At 43.2% G+C, this 16,089-nt stretch overlaps 1 protein-coding gene across 1 annotated transcript; it reads right to left on the bottom strand.

Annotated features, from left to right (window-relative positions):
* Positions 1–6,696: 6,696 nt before the first annotated feature.
* tspy (testis specific protein Y-linked) lies at positions 6,697–15,955 on the bottom strand. Its single transcript, XM_064304575.1, has 8 exons — positions 14,261–15,955; positions 13,417–13,494; positions 12,836–12,938; positions 12,502–12,662; positions 11,465–11,541; positions 10,622–10,755; positions 10,171–10,212; positions 6,697–9,738 (listed from the first exon to the last, which is right to left on the bottom strand). The coding sequence occupies exons 1-8, from the start codon at positions 15,290–15,292 to the stop codon at positions 9,572–9,574; spliced, it is 1,794 nt and encodes a 597-aa protein (XP_064160645.1). The 5' UTR covers positions 15,293–15,955; the 3' UTR covers positions 6,697–9,571.
* Between the last annotated feature and the right edge of the window lie 134 nt (positions 15,956–16,089).

Raw genomic sequence — 16,089 nt, 5'->3', positions numbered from 1 at the left:
ACACAGATAAATACATACATGCACATACACACAAATAGGTGCTCAGATCACACACATAAAAAGATAATATTGCACAGGTTTTTGTAAGTTATCCCCTCTGATGAGAAAACCCTTCTGCCCCCATTCAGGACTGAGGTGATCCCTGGAGTTTATCTTCTCAAGGTGAATTATTTATTGTGCATCAGGCATACTGAAAAAGATATGTAGCACACAACCAATATAGAGCAGCATTTTATGATTTATATTGTTTATCAAAATGTCATCTTCATGGTCATGACCCTGTAACACTTTGCCATAATTTACCCAAATACATATAATGAGAGTGTGATATATATGTATATACAGTGAGCTCCATAATGTTTGGAATAAAGACATATTTTTTCTTGATTTGGATCTTGGGCCTTCTGGCCTCCACACTTTGCTCCTTCCATCACTCTGATATAAGTGAATCTTGGTCTCATCTGCCCACAAGACCTTTTTCCAGAACTCTGCAGGCTCTTTTAGGCATTCCTTAGTAAACTGTAACCTGGCCATCCTGTTTTTGTGGCTAACTGGTGGTTTGCATCTTGCAGTGTAGCCTATGTAATTCTGTTTGTGAAGTCTTCCGCAGACAGTAGTCACTGACACATCCACGCCTGCCTCCTGAAGTGTCTTTCTGATCTGTTGGACAGGTGTCTGAGGCTTATTTTCATTATGGTGAGAATTCTGTCTATGTTGTTTGCAAATGCTTTATATATAATATATGACCATATTAGCAGCACATCTCCACCTCCATACCCTCTACATATCCCAGAACACGAGAGATTCTGACGATAACCATCACAATCACAAACACAGCAAGCAGCTGGTTTTGTGTCAGATCTCACCTACAGCAATAAATCTTTACATGCTTCTCTGAAGGTGAAGGTCTTGGTGAAGATTACTCTTCCCATTTAATATTTTACCAGAAACACTATCTCTGCATGTTGACCAAGTCTAGTCTGGAAGAGTATTTATCAATTGGGTCAAACCCATGATGTCTCTTTTTAGACTTCCTGTTTGAGACTACTGTGCTTTACATTTATTTATTTATTTACACATATATTAACACAAGCTTCTGTCCGAAGTGACTTCCAGAGACAATATGGTAAACAAACCCAAATGCAAAAGCTCAGGGTAACTTCAAGAATCACAAGGACAAATATAAGCTCAACCAGAAAGGCTGCTGGAGGCCTATCTGAATGACAGCTGTCAGATTCGGCCTTTTCAGCGAAATCTGCTGAATTATCATTTATTTCAGACTGATTTGTGGGATTGAAAAACCAACTGGAAGCTTTTTCTCTATCTCAGTAGACTATTTTTTAATCTACATGACTTTGAAGATTTTTGTCCTAAACAGAATTTGTCATAATGTCCTAGCTACACAGAAAAATGTCCAGTGTTAATTCAACTGTAACAGCATATATGAGTCTAGGAATCTTATGTACTCTGTAAGAGCTGATTTAACATTGAACATTTTTTACTGGGTAGTTTGCTGAGAGGCCAGTTTTAGTATTTGGTTCTTTTTTCAAAAAAGTCTATAGGCGTGTGTTTTGTTTGTGTAACATTGTGGTTTTGACTTCATTGGCAGAAATATTATATCATGCTGGACTGGGATTTTGACATAAGTATAGCAACCCTGATTTGAAGCTGCTTCCAGTCTGGAGTGATCCCAATCTCCATGCTTCACAATGGCCACATTATTTAATATAATTTCTTGTATTCATACACAATTAAACAGTTTATGTTCATACACAAGTGCTGTGGCTATTCAAACCTTCTTAATGAATAGAAAACTCACAGTAGCTGAAAAATACAATGGTATGTGGTACCACATAAGGTCCAAAAATTTTCCTGTTTTGAACAGCTCCTGCTTTAAGCCACCAACTCAAGTTGTGCATAACACAAAACTCTGATCTTGTGTCTGTTTAAAAAGAAGGACAGAAAGTAAGTTGAAGAGGACATTAATCATTTATGAATATTGCTGCATGTAAAAATAGGTTAGGCTTTATGTGGTTCTTTCAAAATGTGAAACCTAACCATGCGAATTTCATTAGTCGCCCAACAAATCTCAAATCTTCATAAAATATTAATGTGCCTATCCAAGCTGATGTTCATAGACACATTCAAGTCACGACACTTAAACACTTAGGCTTTTTAGACTCCTGGACTGAAAGACTAAATGCTATCTAATCTACACCTCAGAAGGGTAAACAATATAGCTCACATTTCACAATATCTGCATACTAGGCACTCCGTAGTATAATTTGTGTACCGTCACACATCTGTGTTTAGTGCCATGTCTTTTTGGAGCTGGTTCATTTGGACAGCTGTGGAGATGGCCTACAGAGTCCAGACAGACTGACAGCTGACCATATGCCTTTGGGAGAACCGTGTGTGTTTGGGAGGACCACGTGTGTTTAGGAGGACCATGTGCATTTCGGAGGATGTGTGTGGTTGAGTAAGACAGAGGGCATGTCAGGTGTTCCAGTGATGGGAGGAGCCTGTGGCTGTGATTGCACATTACAAAGCACAAATGATTAGGTGGCCAGATTTTAGTGTGAATCTGGCCAGGACACCAGGATAAACAACCCTGTCCTTTTGGAAAGTGCCATGGCATCTTTAATGACAGTGAGTCAGGACCTCATTTTAAAGTCTCATCCAAAGGAAGGAACATTGGATTTCTTTTGATTTATTTCTCCCCACCCCACTCCACCCCACCCCAAAGTCAGAACCAGCCTGTGTCTGAGCAGTCTTCGTATCAGGGCTATGTCTGCACTACAAGAGACACACCTGGCACATTCACAGAGCACTAAATAAAGAGGAAGTTCTTTGACATTCAACACGATTCCCACTGTTCCACAGTACAAATAGAGCCAGTCCCTTCTGAGGATTTATTCCCTTTTTGTTGCCAAGATGTAAATAATATAACTCACAATGAGTTAGACTAGCTTGCAACCCCAAATCAGACTTCAGCCTCCTGTCAACCATCCAGAGCTTTGGCACACAACCTTAAAAAAAGGCTTGGCAATTAGTCTATCAAACCTCACGGTGGCCTGCTGTGAGTTTCAACAGGGGTTTGCTCAAAATGGATAAAACATGGACACGGAGCACCCTGGCTTGTTAACACATGAACAGAACAGAAGGCTTAAGAGTTTTAAGTCATGAAGAGAAAGCTAGTGAGGTTTCTCAATGAGCGCAATCAGTTTCTATGGGCTAGTGCTGGGCTAGGAGTGGCACACAGCCCGGAGGTAAAACTTTTAGTTGCTCTGAGTTTTTCAATGCTGTAAGAATTTTTTAAAATCAATCAGCAGTCTACAAAATTCTAATAGTTTTGTTTTGCAATCATGTCCGGTAGGATTCTTGGTGCTGCAAGGAACTAGCACAGCAAACTGAAAAAATGTTGGAAAACTCATTAAAAAGAGAAATCAGTACACTGAGCAATTGAAACCACACATAACACAAAACATATTTTAAGGAAGAAAATAGCATCATTTACTAGTTCAGAATTAAAAAACCTTTCATCCTTGAGGTAATTTAGGAAATTCAATCCTGCAAATTTAAGCATGTTTCTGTCAAACATGGTCTCACTGTTCAAAAAGGTTAGAGAAGGAGCGCTACACGGACAAAGATAATGGCCAAAAAGGTGCTCTTTGGAAAAAGAAATTATCATGGTTTATTTTGTCAGTCAAAATTATGAAAAAATACAAGTGGCAAACAAATGGGGAAACTAAACCCCTTTTAATGGACTCACTGTTTTCAGAGAGCATTATCAAAATAAAATGGTCTGTTTGTGAGGGGGAAAAAGAGTTGAACTGAACGTGGCTCCTGCCAGTGGGGTTTGGCGCAGCTCGTCTTCAGACAGGGTGTTGAAGAAAAGTTGCGTAGCGTGAAAACAGGTGTTAGAAAGTCCCGTTCGGTTTTTGACTGCTGCGGCTCCAAACCACCTGGTACCTTAATTGACTGAAAGTAGGCCAAGATGTTGAAAGGCTTGCAGCTTGGGGGGAGGTGGGGCAGTTTGAGCTCAGAGGAAGGGCCGAGTCATTACCACAGACGAACCAATCAGATGCTCGGCTGGCTTCCAAAAGCGGGGAGACAGAACTTTCACCGTTAAGCATTCAGAGCAGAGGATCGAGTAGCGGAATCTGCCACATCGGTTACAGCTCACCTGGCCCTCTAAACCTCGGCAGGGATGCTGAGATGCTGGAGGAGAGCAGCAGTCTGCAACCTGGAGAAGCTGGATAAACTGCCTAGTTGGTTCACTAATTTGTGTTGCTGCTACACCTGTCCATTTCCTCAGCAAGACAGTGCATGAGGAAGAAATATGAAAATTTGAGTCTGTGTTTGCTGGAACAGGCCCATTTAAGAGGGCTTTCGCACAGACTAGCAGCATTTCAATGTGCCTTCATTTCAGCCCAGACCTCTAACACCAAGGCCAGTATGAGATCTGGAGAGAGCTAGACTGGCAAGCACAATAGCTGTAGCAAACCTGTGGGCATAAAGTACTTCAATACTATAATCCACATACCTCACCCACAATAGTAATGCTTTCCTGTTAAAATACTACATTTTCTGCTTGAACAATTTAGAACCTGGAATATTTGCTAATGTTTTCAACAAATTAAAAATATCAGAGGACCTTGGCAATTTTGCACTAAAGAAGTAAATTAATATTCAAAATATTCTGGACTTGTATTATTGGCTAAATGGTTGTAATGAGACCAATCAACAGCATGATGGGCCCAGCGCACAAAACATAATCTGGCACATGGATCGTTTTTGGGCTTTGGCAACTGAAATCTTAACCAAACAAGCTCAAAGGAATTACGAGCCACGCGCTGGATGTTGAAAGAGTGTAATGGAGGGAGAGAAAAGGAAAGAGATGCTGGAAGCTGTGGGGGTGATGTTATGTACATCTGGAGGGCAGTAAGCCACCAGCATTTAATCAGCCTTAACCCATACTCTGTTCTAACATATTTTTCAGGAGCTCAGCGATCGGGCCAAAGGGATAACAGAGGGACACCACATACAAAGAGTCTGTCAACCTGAGCATTTTGAAGGCCAAAATGACCTGGAACTGATTTTGTTCCACTGCATCATGTTGTTTTTCTAGATACAGGTGTGCATGGAGATCAGTGACACATTAAAGAGACAGGGAGCATATAGCTCCAGGTGCATTAAGCTCAGCATGTGAGCAGCTTCTGGTTCTGGCGAAAGCACAGCATGTTTCCATCAGAAGTATAAATAGGAGGCTGCCCTTGCCTGCATGCCTCGCTGGCGCTGTATTTAACCAGGGCAGGTCTTTGCTAGCCGAAGATTTACAGCTCCGCATTACAAGTGGAATCAAGGCTTTAAACATGCAGTTTCAACATCGCCGCTCCTCTGTCTGGACCTGTCAAAAATGCCTAGCCCTGGGCTGCGTTCGGAGGACGATGCGCACACGTGTGCGGCTGTGCGTTTCTGAGCGCGTCTGATAGGGGTGTGCATGTCTGTGTGTGTTTTTGAGTGAGTCTGCCATACGTGCGTGCTTGCGTGTGTTTCAGAGTACCTGCACTTCTCAGAGAACTTCTCGAATATATTATCACACATCAGTGTCAATCCACTCAGGCTCATAGTATCATAGGGTTATGAACTTCACGTTTCATTCGTTTAGCAGACATTATTATCCAGAGCGATGCACAGTGTGTTCACCTTATAAACAACAGGGCCAGACCTGGCTAGCATTCCCAGACAAGCAAGCATACATGCAACATCACTCAAGTACTACTGTATTCAAACGATGCTAAATGTAAGGCAATGTGTAACAGGATTTCTGGCCTGAACACCATCCAAAAAACAAAAAAAACAAAAGCATTACTAGCATAGCATATCATGAGAAAATAAATTAAAAACCCCAGCTCAAATACACGCCATATACGCACATGCATTTCACAAAATTACTTTTCACAACACTATCTTGCTGCGTTATGAATTTTTTTTTTCATATTTTAAATTGATGTGGCTGCTTTAATAAGCAGTTATGTTTTACAGAAATGTTGAAAAGTAAACTTATTAAATGAAAAAACACTTTGTTGAAGCTGAGTTTGAATGACAGTGACCTGCAACCATCAGTGAACAGTGACTAAAAAGCCTGCGCTGAATTGTGAATTTTGAGATCTACTGACCCCTTGTGGTCACAGTCATCACATTCCAAAAGTTAAATGCAGCAACTTCCTCCTAATGATTTCACTTATTACACTATATAAATTTTGAAAAATTCCCAAATATATATTATTACTAATAGAGTATGGCTATGACTAGTTTAGGTCACCTTGGTAACCTGTGGAATCTCTAAATCTGCCCAGCATCCTTGCAATCTGAAGCAAAGGTACCTCAGATGGTTAGACCATGCATGATAGGTGAAGGATAACCAAACCCCCAGAGATGTCCTGTATGGGAGCTCGGTTTCAGGGATGCGATAAAAAGAAATACCATGGGGCTGCTGGGTGGCTCATTTTTAAGGCACTCTTCTCCTGCGTGGATGGACACCACGGTCCGGTATTTAATCCAGACTGCCAATGCCGACGGTGGTCTGGCAGCCCTGCAGGTCAAGTCAACGTACAATTGGCTCCTTGACAGACTGTCCTGGGGCTACTGGAACATGCACACACTTGCAAGCAAAAGACCAGAAACTCCATAAAAAATTGGGACATCCGCATCTTTATTTGGAAATAAAGACACAAAAATTAACCCTTTACATAGTTTTCATTTTCCAAAACTACCCGTAAGTTATCAAAAGATACAATTTCAAATTGCACACAAAATACATCTTTCTTTCCAATTCCAAATTGTTATTCATATTAATAACAATATCAAACACAATATCATCCGTTTTCAAAGGGAAAGATGAAATATTCACAAAGAATTTGCTTTATAAAAAGGGTGTTGTAATATTAAAATGAATCAGTAGGCTAGTGACAACATCCCCAAAACAGAATCAAATTGACTGTGTGGTGTTTTTGCAGGCCCATCACAGCAATCACCATTTTCAAATGAGGAAAACAACTAAAAAAGTCGATGCCAAGGAGGGATTTTATGCAAAGTAAGCAGCGGGTCACTGCCAGGATTGTAATTATTTCCAGGCCCGAAAAAAAGAGGCGCAAGTGTTCCATCTTACCCACCGTGTCAGTGATCTTTGTCTTGATGTGCCTGGATCCAGTTCAGAGGGATTATGTACATAGACTGCAGTTCAGCAACACCATGAAGAGGCAGATGAAGTTTCTCATTGAAAGTGTATTTTTTTAGGCATTCCCTTTAGACAAGGGATGGGAAGCTGGGTGAAGCAAAGAACACAAGCCTTTCCTAAACCTCCACATCAGGGTCCCTAACTGGCTAAGATACACTGGGATCACAAAGCTATATTGTGCTCACCAAGCTATTCCTACACAACTGGTGAAGGCTTACCAAAAAAAAAAAAAAAAACAGCACATTGGAGAAAAAACAAAAAATCTTTGTGGATGATATAGCAGGCAACCAAGATGATAAATTAGTTACCGTGTCTTTAAGGTTTAGACTAAATTCCTCAAAATACTAAATTAAACCGTGGTTCAAAAATGTATGTGAACTATAAAACAGCTAAGATATTTACACATGAAAAATTATTGTATAATCAGTGTACTTGTTCTCAAGACCATTTTTTAAGTATTAACCAACAGAGTATAGGGCACCACTTGAAAATGGTAAACTGTATGCAAAATTAAAAATTGGTGCACGAGCATTTATGGTCAGCATAAGAAGAATGGTCATGTGGGAATAATTATAGAATGAATCTTTAAACTCCATGACATCTTATTTCAGTACTTCCTGAAATGTGCCAACAAATGTTAATAGGTTTATAAACATACCTGTAACTCACATTTACATGAGATTGTGACTATACAAGATCAAATGCATTTTCAATGTTGCAGCTGCAGAAGTTGTTTGCATATTTACCAATATGCAAAAATGATCACCAAATTGAAAAAACTATCACTTTTGAGAAGTGAAAATATTTTGAGTTTTACATACTAAAAGTGTTACTTTAAATACTTATTACTTAGAATGGTCTTACCCTGAAAATTGTGTTCATCCATGACTGTCACTCAATCATAGTAACAGTTTGAGTTCAAATGCATAGACACAGTTACAAACTGAAAAAGGAGAATGAAGGGTTAAAATGAAAAAGCAAAGCAACTGAAAAGAGAGCTGAAGGAAAGCACACTGACAATAGAACGACTCAAAGTGAACCCTAAAAGCAGAAGTCAACACAACCGCACATGAAGGCGAAGAGAGAACACGTTTCTGCGCTGACACCCTGAACCCTGAACCCACAATCATGGAAACGCAAGGCGAAGAGAAACCCGGGCCTGCTGAATGGACCCACATGGGAGGGGAGTGCCACTCCATTTTAATCCCTGAGAACGCCAACTATGATCTGAAGACTGCTGCCTTAGAGGCACGGACTAAACACACCTCGCTCTCCCTAAACACCGTCCAAACACACCTCGCTCTCCCTAAACTCCCTCCAAACACACCTCGCTCTCCCTAAACTCCCTCCAAACACACCGCACTCTCTAAACACACATCACTCGGACTAAGCACAACTCACACCTCACTCTCACCAAGAAAACGTCAGTAAGCACACCTCACTCTTACTAAACACAGCTCACTTGTGCTATAAACTCTCCAAACACACCTTTCCCTAAACACACCTCAGTGATACGGACCACAGGTCACTCACTAAACGCACCTCACTCATTAAACGCACATCAATCTCACAAACGGTTTTCGAAGGGTAGGTGGGTTGTTTGTTTTTTCTGGAAGCATTTGTATTGTGCTTCTCAACAGTGAACAGTGCAGTTATCTCACCAACATTTTTCTGCAAACTGCACAGCTCATAAATAGCATGACAACAATAACAGAGCGGAAAAGGAAGCAAAACTTAGGGCCTGATTTACCAAGGCCTTTAGCATGTGCAAAACCTCTTAGCACATGCAAAACCAATAACATGACCATGGTATTCACTCAATCATTGGTTGGGTCAGTTCTGTGAGTGCTAAAAAAGGTTCAGCAACTACTGAAGGTCTTAATAAATCAAGCACTTAGTTGCCACTCAACGGTAAACGTTCACTTTTCGTGTCTTGCTGCAGATCTGGTTCTGGTTCGGCCCAATTGTTCAGCAGCAGAATAATCAGCACAAAAGCGCTCCCCAGGTAGGGACAGGCCCTGCGGGGCATCAGAAAGCTCACAGCACAGCTTGCTTTCCCCAGCAGCCCCAGGGAGGAGTTCAGCAGCATGTGGGCATTCGCAAAAGATCACACTCAAAGTTACCCTGAATCAGAAAGCAGTAAAATATAGACTAAAAGTACCAAAATAGGAAAAAAAACAACAAAAAAACCAAAAAAAAAAAAAAAAAACCAAAAACTAATCCTGAACGGGCACAACAACAAAATCCACGAACCAGAATTAGGTGCTAAACGGAAAGCTGGTGTAAAATAAGAAAGGGGGTAAAACATTAGGGGAGTTTCAGGAAGTCTTAACTTTCTTCCCCTTCCTCTTCCTCCTGCTCTGTGGCCTCTGGGGCTCCACATCCCTCTGCCTCCTCCAGCTCTTCCACATCCAGATCTTCGTCTTCCTCCCCCTCCCTCCCCTGAGTGATGCCATCTTCCTCGTCTGCCTCTCCATCCTCGTCTTCCTCAGACCCTGAAATTAATGCATGACACCCAGACCATTATCTACTCATATCCAGCAGCTTACACAAGGAACATTATAACATGAAATCCACAACCCACAACCTTCGAGTTACAAGTAGTTCCCCAATCACTGCGTTATGCTGCTTACCCCAGACGGGACCACAATTTGCATAGCCTAAGCCAGACCACATACATTTCACAACAGACTGTTTATTTGAGGAGGATGCTAGCTTGCACTGTTGCATGTAAATGCTTCTACAAACCAGCAGTCCAGGAACCAATAAAGGAGCAAAACTTCATTATGAACCAATGTAACATTTCTGTGCCACCTCATTTAAATGCAGCATATGACTAGCGAAAGTGTCGATAGAGAAGGCAGAAAACATTAGTTACTGCGTTTCAATCGAGTTCCCTTCGGTTTTGGGTTTCCGGACAAACTCACCGTCAATCCGGACTTCCTCATCCTCCTCCTCTGAACTTTTTCCTGAGAAAGAAAAATTATTTAATTTTGTAATCATTTATTTTTTGCTTTCTATTCATTTTTTTAAAATGTTTGTTTTGGTACAACATGCTATGCCACTCCCAAACGTTACTCCATGCATTCTATGGCAACGGGATTCAATAAAAAAAAATAAAAAAAAACTTGAAAAGCATAAGATTAACAAACAAACCATTTTATATTAGTATATGTATTGCTGGAACTATGTAATTGTATAGCAATCAAATAATAGTAAAATTAGTGAAATTTTTTACTATTACAGTATCTGCAGTTGCAAGAGGCAAGTGGATGATGTGGTTTATTTAGCTGTGGGGCAGGACTTGGTATTTGGACAACACGAGTGGCTCATCCCAGTTCTTCCAGGTTTTGGGGGCAGATGCGATTGCTCCCTTACCTGCATCTTGTTCTTCCTCTCTTCGGTTAACAGCTGACTCTTCCTCCTCATAGTCGCCATCATCATCTTCGTCGTCCGAGTCCGATATCACCACACAATCACTGCTATTGCTGTTGTTGGCCGTCCTGGGCACACTTGAAAAAAAGATGATGTGATTTGGACCACACAGTCAAACCTGCTGCCGGTCCCAGTGAGCCAAAAGAATCAGCTCATCAGAAATTTCAAAAACAGCATTTGCACTGGGAATGGAGTCAGTTTCACTCCAATTCAGTCAATTCAGTGAATGGAACTTTAATTCATTTAAAAAGCATCATTGAACATTACCGACGATTTTCATTTACCGACTTGAATCTCACTTAATGTTCCTTAAATGAACGAACTAGAGAGGAACGGTCCTAGACTTTGTGCCACAACCAATCTCTCCAGGTAAACACCAATGTGGACACATTTGCGAGGCAGATTTGGGTGTCTTTACCTACCCCTGTTTTCACATCATGCACAATTAGTAAATCAAAGCAGCTCATTACAGTCCATTCATCTGCCCTGGTTTCTTGGGTCTGAATTGGTTACTGATTTTCAGCTGAATAAGAAGACCCAACTGACACAACAGCCCATCAGAATCAGGTTTGAGAACTCCTTCTTTAGGGTTTTCATGAACCTCAGAATGGGTACAATGAGTCATCAAAATAACTTTCTTTTCCACAGCAAAGCACAATGATTGGCCCATGCAAGTGAGCATAGGGCAGGTCCTCCCATTTTGGGTTTCACAAAGCCTGAGAGTCCAATCACTGATCATTTCCTCAATCACCTGGCAGTCCCACGGTCCATGCTTGGGGGGCTTACCTGCCATTCAGTCGGGGCTCCCACATGGGGGTCAGGTAGTACCTGAGAGGATTCCGGTACAGGTCATTCTTCATAATCTACACAGTGAGAGAGAGAAAAATGGGAACATGTTACATACATTAGTTTAGCATAGTTAGACACTCAAGTACACTGAGCTGGGTTTCAATAATGCAGCTGCAGCTTAAACAAAGAACATTTAATGCTCTTGGCACCTTGTTACCTCCAATCTGCCCATACAGGTCAGACCACATGAACCTGCAGAACAGAACCCTAGGTTTGCTCAACTATGCCTATAGAACACCTTCTCATTCAGGCTAAATCAAAGAAGGCAGATACACACCCTCCAACTGCAAGAAAGAAAATTGTCATCACATGGCCTGAACATATGAGCCAGTAACCCTCCCAGTCTGTTAGCAACATTGCTACAACGACAAACTCTCTGTCTGTTAGCAACACTGCTACAACGACAAACCCTCTCAGTCTGTTAGCAACATTGTTACAACGACAGACCCTCCCAGTCTGTTAGCAACATTGCTACAATAGTAGACCCTCCCAGTCTGTTAGCAACATTGCTACAATAGTAGACCCTCCCAGTCTGTTAGCAACATTGCCACAATGACAGACCCTGCCAGTCTGTTAGCAACATTGCTACAGTAACAGACCCTCCCAGTCTGTTAGCAACATTGCTACAATAGTAGACCCTCCTAGTCTGTTAGCAACATTGCTACAATAGTAGACCCTCCCAGTCTGTTAGCAACATTGCTACAATAGTAAACCCTCTCAGTCTGTTAGCAACATTGCTACAACGACAGACCCTCCCAGTCTGTTAGCAACACTGCTACAACGACAGACCCTCCCAGTCTGTTAGCAACATTGCTACAATAGTAAACCCTCCCAGTCTGTTAGCAACACTGCTACAACGACAAACCCTCTCAGTCTGTTAGCAACATTGCTACAATGACACTGATGACTCAGAAAGCGTTAGTTGTGTGGTGGTGTGTGTTAGCCTGTTGAATTGGCATGTTGGTGTGCTGTACCTGAGCTATCTCATCCCTCTCAGGGCTGCTGTGGTCGCTGAACCAGGTGAAGAAGCTCGGATATGACTGGAAGGCACCAGGACCTTTGACCAGCCGGGTTCGGGCGGTCAGGTTCTGCCCGCGGTGCCACAGGATGGGGTTGGAAAAGGACATGGCTGAACCTGGGGGCGGTCAGTACCAGAGTCCAGTCAATACCAGAACAATACCCAACTCCGCAGTTCACAAGCAGGTCTGATTTGGTTGCTGGTAAAAACAAAAACCAGCAACAGACCCGGCAAGTCTGCAGGATACCCTGCAAGCTGTCTGGGACAAACGTAGAGGAGCCATTACTCACCTCCCAAGGCAAGATGGAGCTCCTTGACGATGACACTGTTCTGGAAGTATGGGTTCCGTCTGAAATGGAACCCAATCCTATGGCCCATCCCATTGTTCTCAATCTACGAGACAAATTAACAAAAAAACAAAAAAAAATTAAATTCCCTCTCCTTCCCATATATCTACACTACCACTCTCCTTACACACAACATTCATACAAACACTACATTCATACAAACATTCAAAGCATTGAGGTGACTATACCCTGCTCCCAATCTAATCACCGTGAGAGACATGCCCATAATTTAAAGAAGTTACACCATTTCGCACTGATCTTCGTTAGTGTATTGTGAATTTTGTAGGGGGGGGTGGGGGTGATAAATTCTAACGAGCACATTCTGGTGACCAGGGGATTCTATACAAGGTAAGGGGGTGTCTAGTTCAACATGGTAATCAAACCTTAGCCTCAAAAACCGTAGCTCAAAGAAGACTATTCTGTAAAGGTGCACTGGCAGCATTACGTTCAAAAGAAAGCCATATGACTATGAGGCAGGAGGGGTGTGAGGGTCCCAGATGGGAAGAAGGGGTTTAGATGGTTACCTCAAGGTTGGTCATGTAGCTGAGAGCATCCTCGTCGTTTTCGTCAATGTGAGCAGAGAGCTGGGGGTGATTCAGGAGCTGAGAAATGGTCAAGGAATGCACCCCAAAAACAAACTCTGTATCCCAACCTAGGAGCAGTGAAAACCACGACAGAAGCACCCCTCCCACACAGACAGCAGGCCCTCGATCTGTCAGGTGAATGGAGGCAGGCAGTAGGACTGCTAGAGGCCTAAGACTCACGAGGCTGGGGGAGGGCAGTGAAATGGTATGTAAAACTGAAATTCAGCAGCAGCCCTGGGCCCCGTTTCACAAAGCGGGATTGCCGAGTTTGCGTGATAACTGCACCGAGTAAAACCTGGAACGCTACCACATCTGGAACATTGACTGAAGTAAAAAACTGTTCCAGGTTTTACTCAGCACAATTATCCAGCTAACTCAGTAATCCTGCTTCATGAAATACCTCCCTGATGTGTGCAGGTACATGTGAGCGTGTGTGTTTTACAGCTGTCACACGGCTGCATTGCATTTCACCACCCAGGTCCCAACTACGCAGACACTAAGCACAGCTAACCACTCCCTATCCCAGGTGCACAACCACATCACTTCACATGCATATAGGCATGTACACCACCCAGGTAAGGATAACCATAAGAATACAAGCACATTCTTGTTTTACAACATTATCCAAACAATCTTACCCAACACATCAGATTAAGCAAATTTACAGGCCAGTTGAAAAATATGACAAGTTTGTTATACTTCGACTGCAGCCCTCATTCATAAACCTCTGAACTAAGTCACTGGGCATCAGCGGGGGTGGGGGTGTGGCTCAGAGGGAGGATACAGCTGTAACCCAGAAACCGGGGATGTCTTTGATGATCGCACCACGCTGGTCCAGGTGCGGGCGCCGCTGCTGGTTCAGTTTGAGCTCTAGGCGCTGGTGCTGCCGGACGCCTTTCCTCTCCAGCGTCTCCAGCTGCATCTGCAACCGGGCCAGCTGTGCCACCGCCTGCCGCGTCTCCGGGGCCATTTTAACCGACACAATAGCGCACTCTGCGTCCTCAGCGGTGCAGTCTTCCGAGCCTGAGGAGAAGTCCGGACTAGAAGAGGAACCGAGGAGAGAATCCTCGTCGTCCTCGTCTTCATCCTCAGTGTCCCGCGACCTGTCTACTCGCTCTGTCTCAGCAGTGCCCAGCACAGCGCCCCCTTCAGGCACTGAGGTAGAGCTGTCTGCCGCGACTGCCCGAGTTTTCGGCCAATTTACTCGTTGAGGACTGTCTGTACAATCGGCGGGTTTCGGAGTGTCTCGTTTCCCAGGTTCCTTCTGATCAATTTCAGCTTTCTTACCGGAATGCGGCCTATCTGTCTTCTCACTGTCCCCGTCACCTCCAGTTAAACTCGCCAGCGCTTCCGCGGCTGCAATAGCCGCCCAATCCGACTGCTGATGCGAAGCTCCATGCCCAGGCCCTTTAAGAAGTACGCTGCTGCGTCCTGGTGCTCCAGCGGCCGCTATTTCCACTGGCCTCTCACTTTCCCCACTACCCCCGCAAGCGGCTGGCTCTGCAACCCCGCTACTGTTTGTAGGACGCTCATTTGCACTCCCCGTCGAACTGGGGGTGAAATTTGTTTTGGTGTGCGCGCTCTTGTCCCGTTCCTCTGCTTTTATGTCTATTTCAGCCTCCCTATGTTCGCGTTCGCCTCCTGCCTCAATGGGTACAGTTTCTCCATTTCTACAGCCGCTTGAGCCGAGCGCTAATTCCTGAATGTCATCCTGCACTTTGGCTGCCTTCCCCGGCGGTGAGGAACAACCCTGCTCCGGGGATGCGCTTCGCTTGTTGGTCTTAGACTGCTGCTTGCAGTCCGTGGGCTCGCTCATATTTATTGCTTTACTAGTATTTTTCCAGTTTATGAGTCTTTATAAAAAATAATAATAATACAGCTAGATCATGTAAAAGTAGCTAGCTGGATAGTTACCTCGGCAGCTTGCTCACGAAACAAATCTTCCTGTTCCTGTCCGTATATCCAAGCGCAAGTAGCCTACATGCGGCCTACTTTTAGGTATCTCCGCTGTACGTCCTAAAACAGCCCCCTTTTGTGTGAAATTGTGAACGGTCCAGATCCAATAACGATTAAATAAAGTTCTTTAGATGCGCATTACATTTTATTTACAACTTTAGCAATTGCTTTAACCCATTGTTGCCTAATTCAATTCCATGCTGTGTTTACTTGCAGAGAGATAATCTTATTGGCTGTCCTTCGCGGCGCCGAAACCTGTCCACCAATCAGCGTTACGGTTTTTATGCTGTCAGACTAATGGCGACCACTTCATTTTTGTAAACGTTGCTCATATTCACGGATATGTAGTAAGTCAGTGCGAAGTTTATGCAAGAAAGCAATGCAATAGCCGACCCGTGTACTATGTATACTTGTATACTTATTTTGCGCAGCATCGGCAATAAATAGATCGCCGAACTCAGCCGACGGTGCACACTGAGCTTCTTAAATCTATGCTCTGTAGCCGTGCTAACCAAAACTTACTGGTCTACCGTCTACTGCTGGTTCTCACTCCAACCTTAATAACAAAGCATACCTCATTCAACAACTAGAGTTGTTGAGCTTCTAATTAGTAAAATCAGGTGCGCCAAATTAGAATGGTAGCTCTCCAGGAACAGA

The sequence above is a fragment of the Anguilla rostrata genome, chromosome 13, assembly GCF_018555375.3.
Source record: "Anguilla rostrata isolate EN2019 chromosome 13, ASM1855537v3, whole genome shotgun sequence".
NCBI lineage: Eukaryota > Metazoa > Chordata > Actinopteri > Anguilliformes > Anguillidae > Anguilla > Anguilla rostrata.
This window is presented reverse-complemented; position numbering and strand designations above follow the sequence as displayed.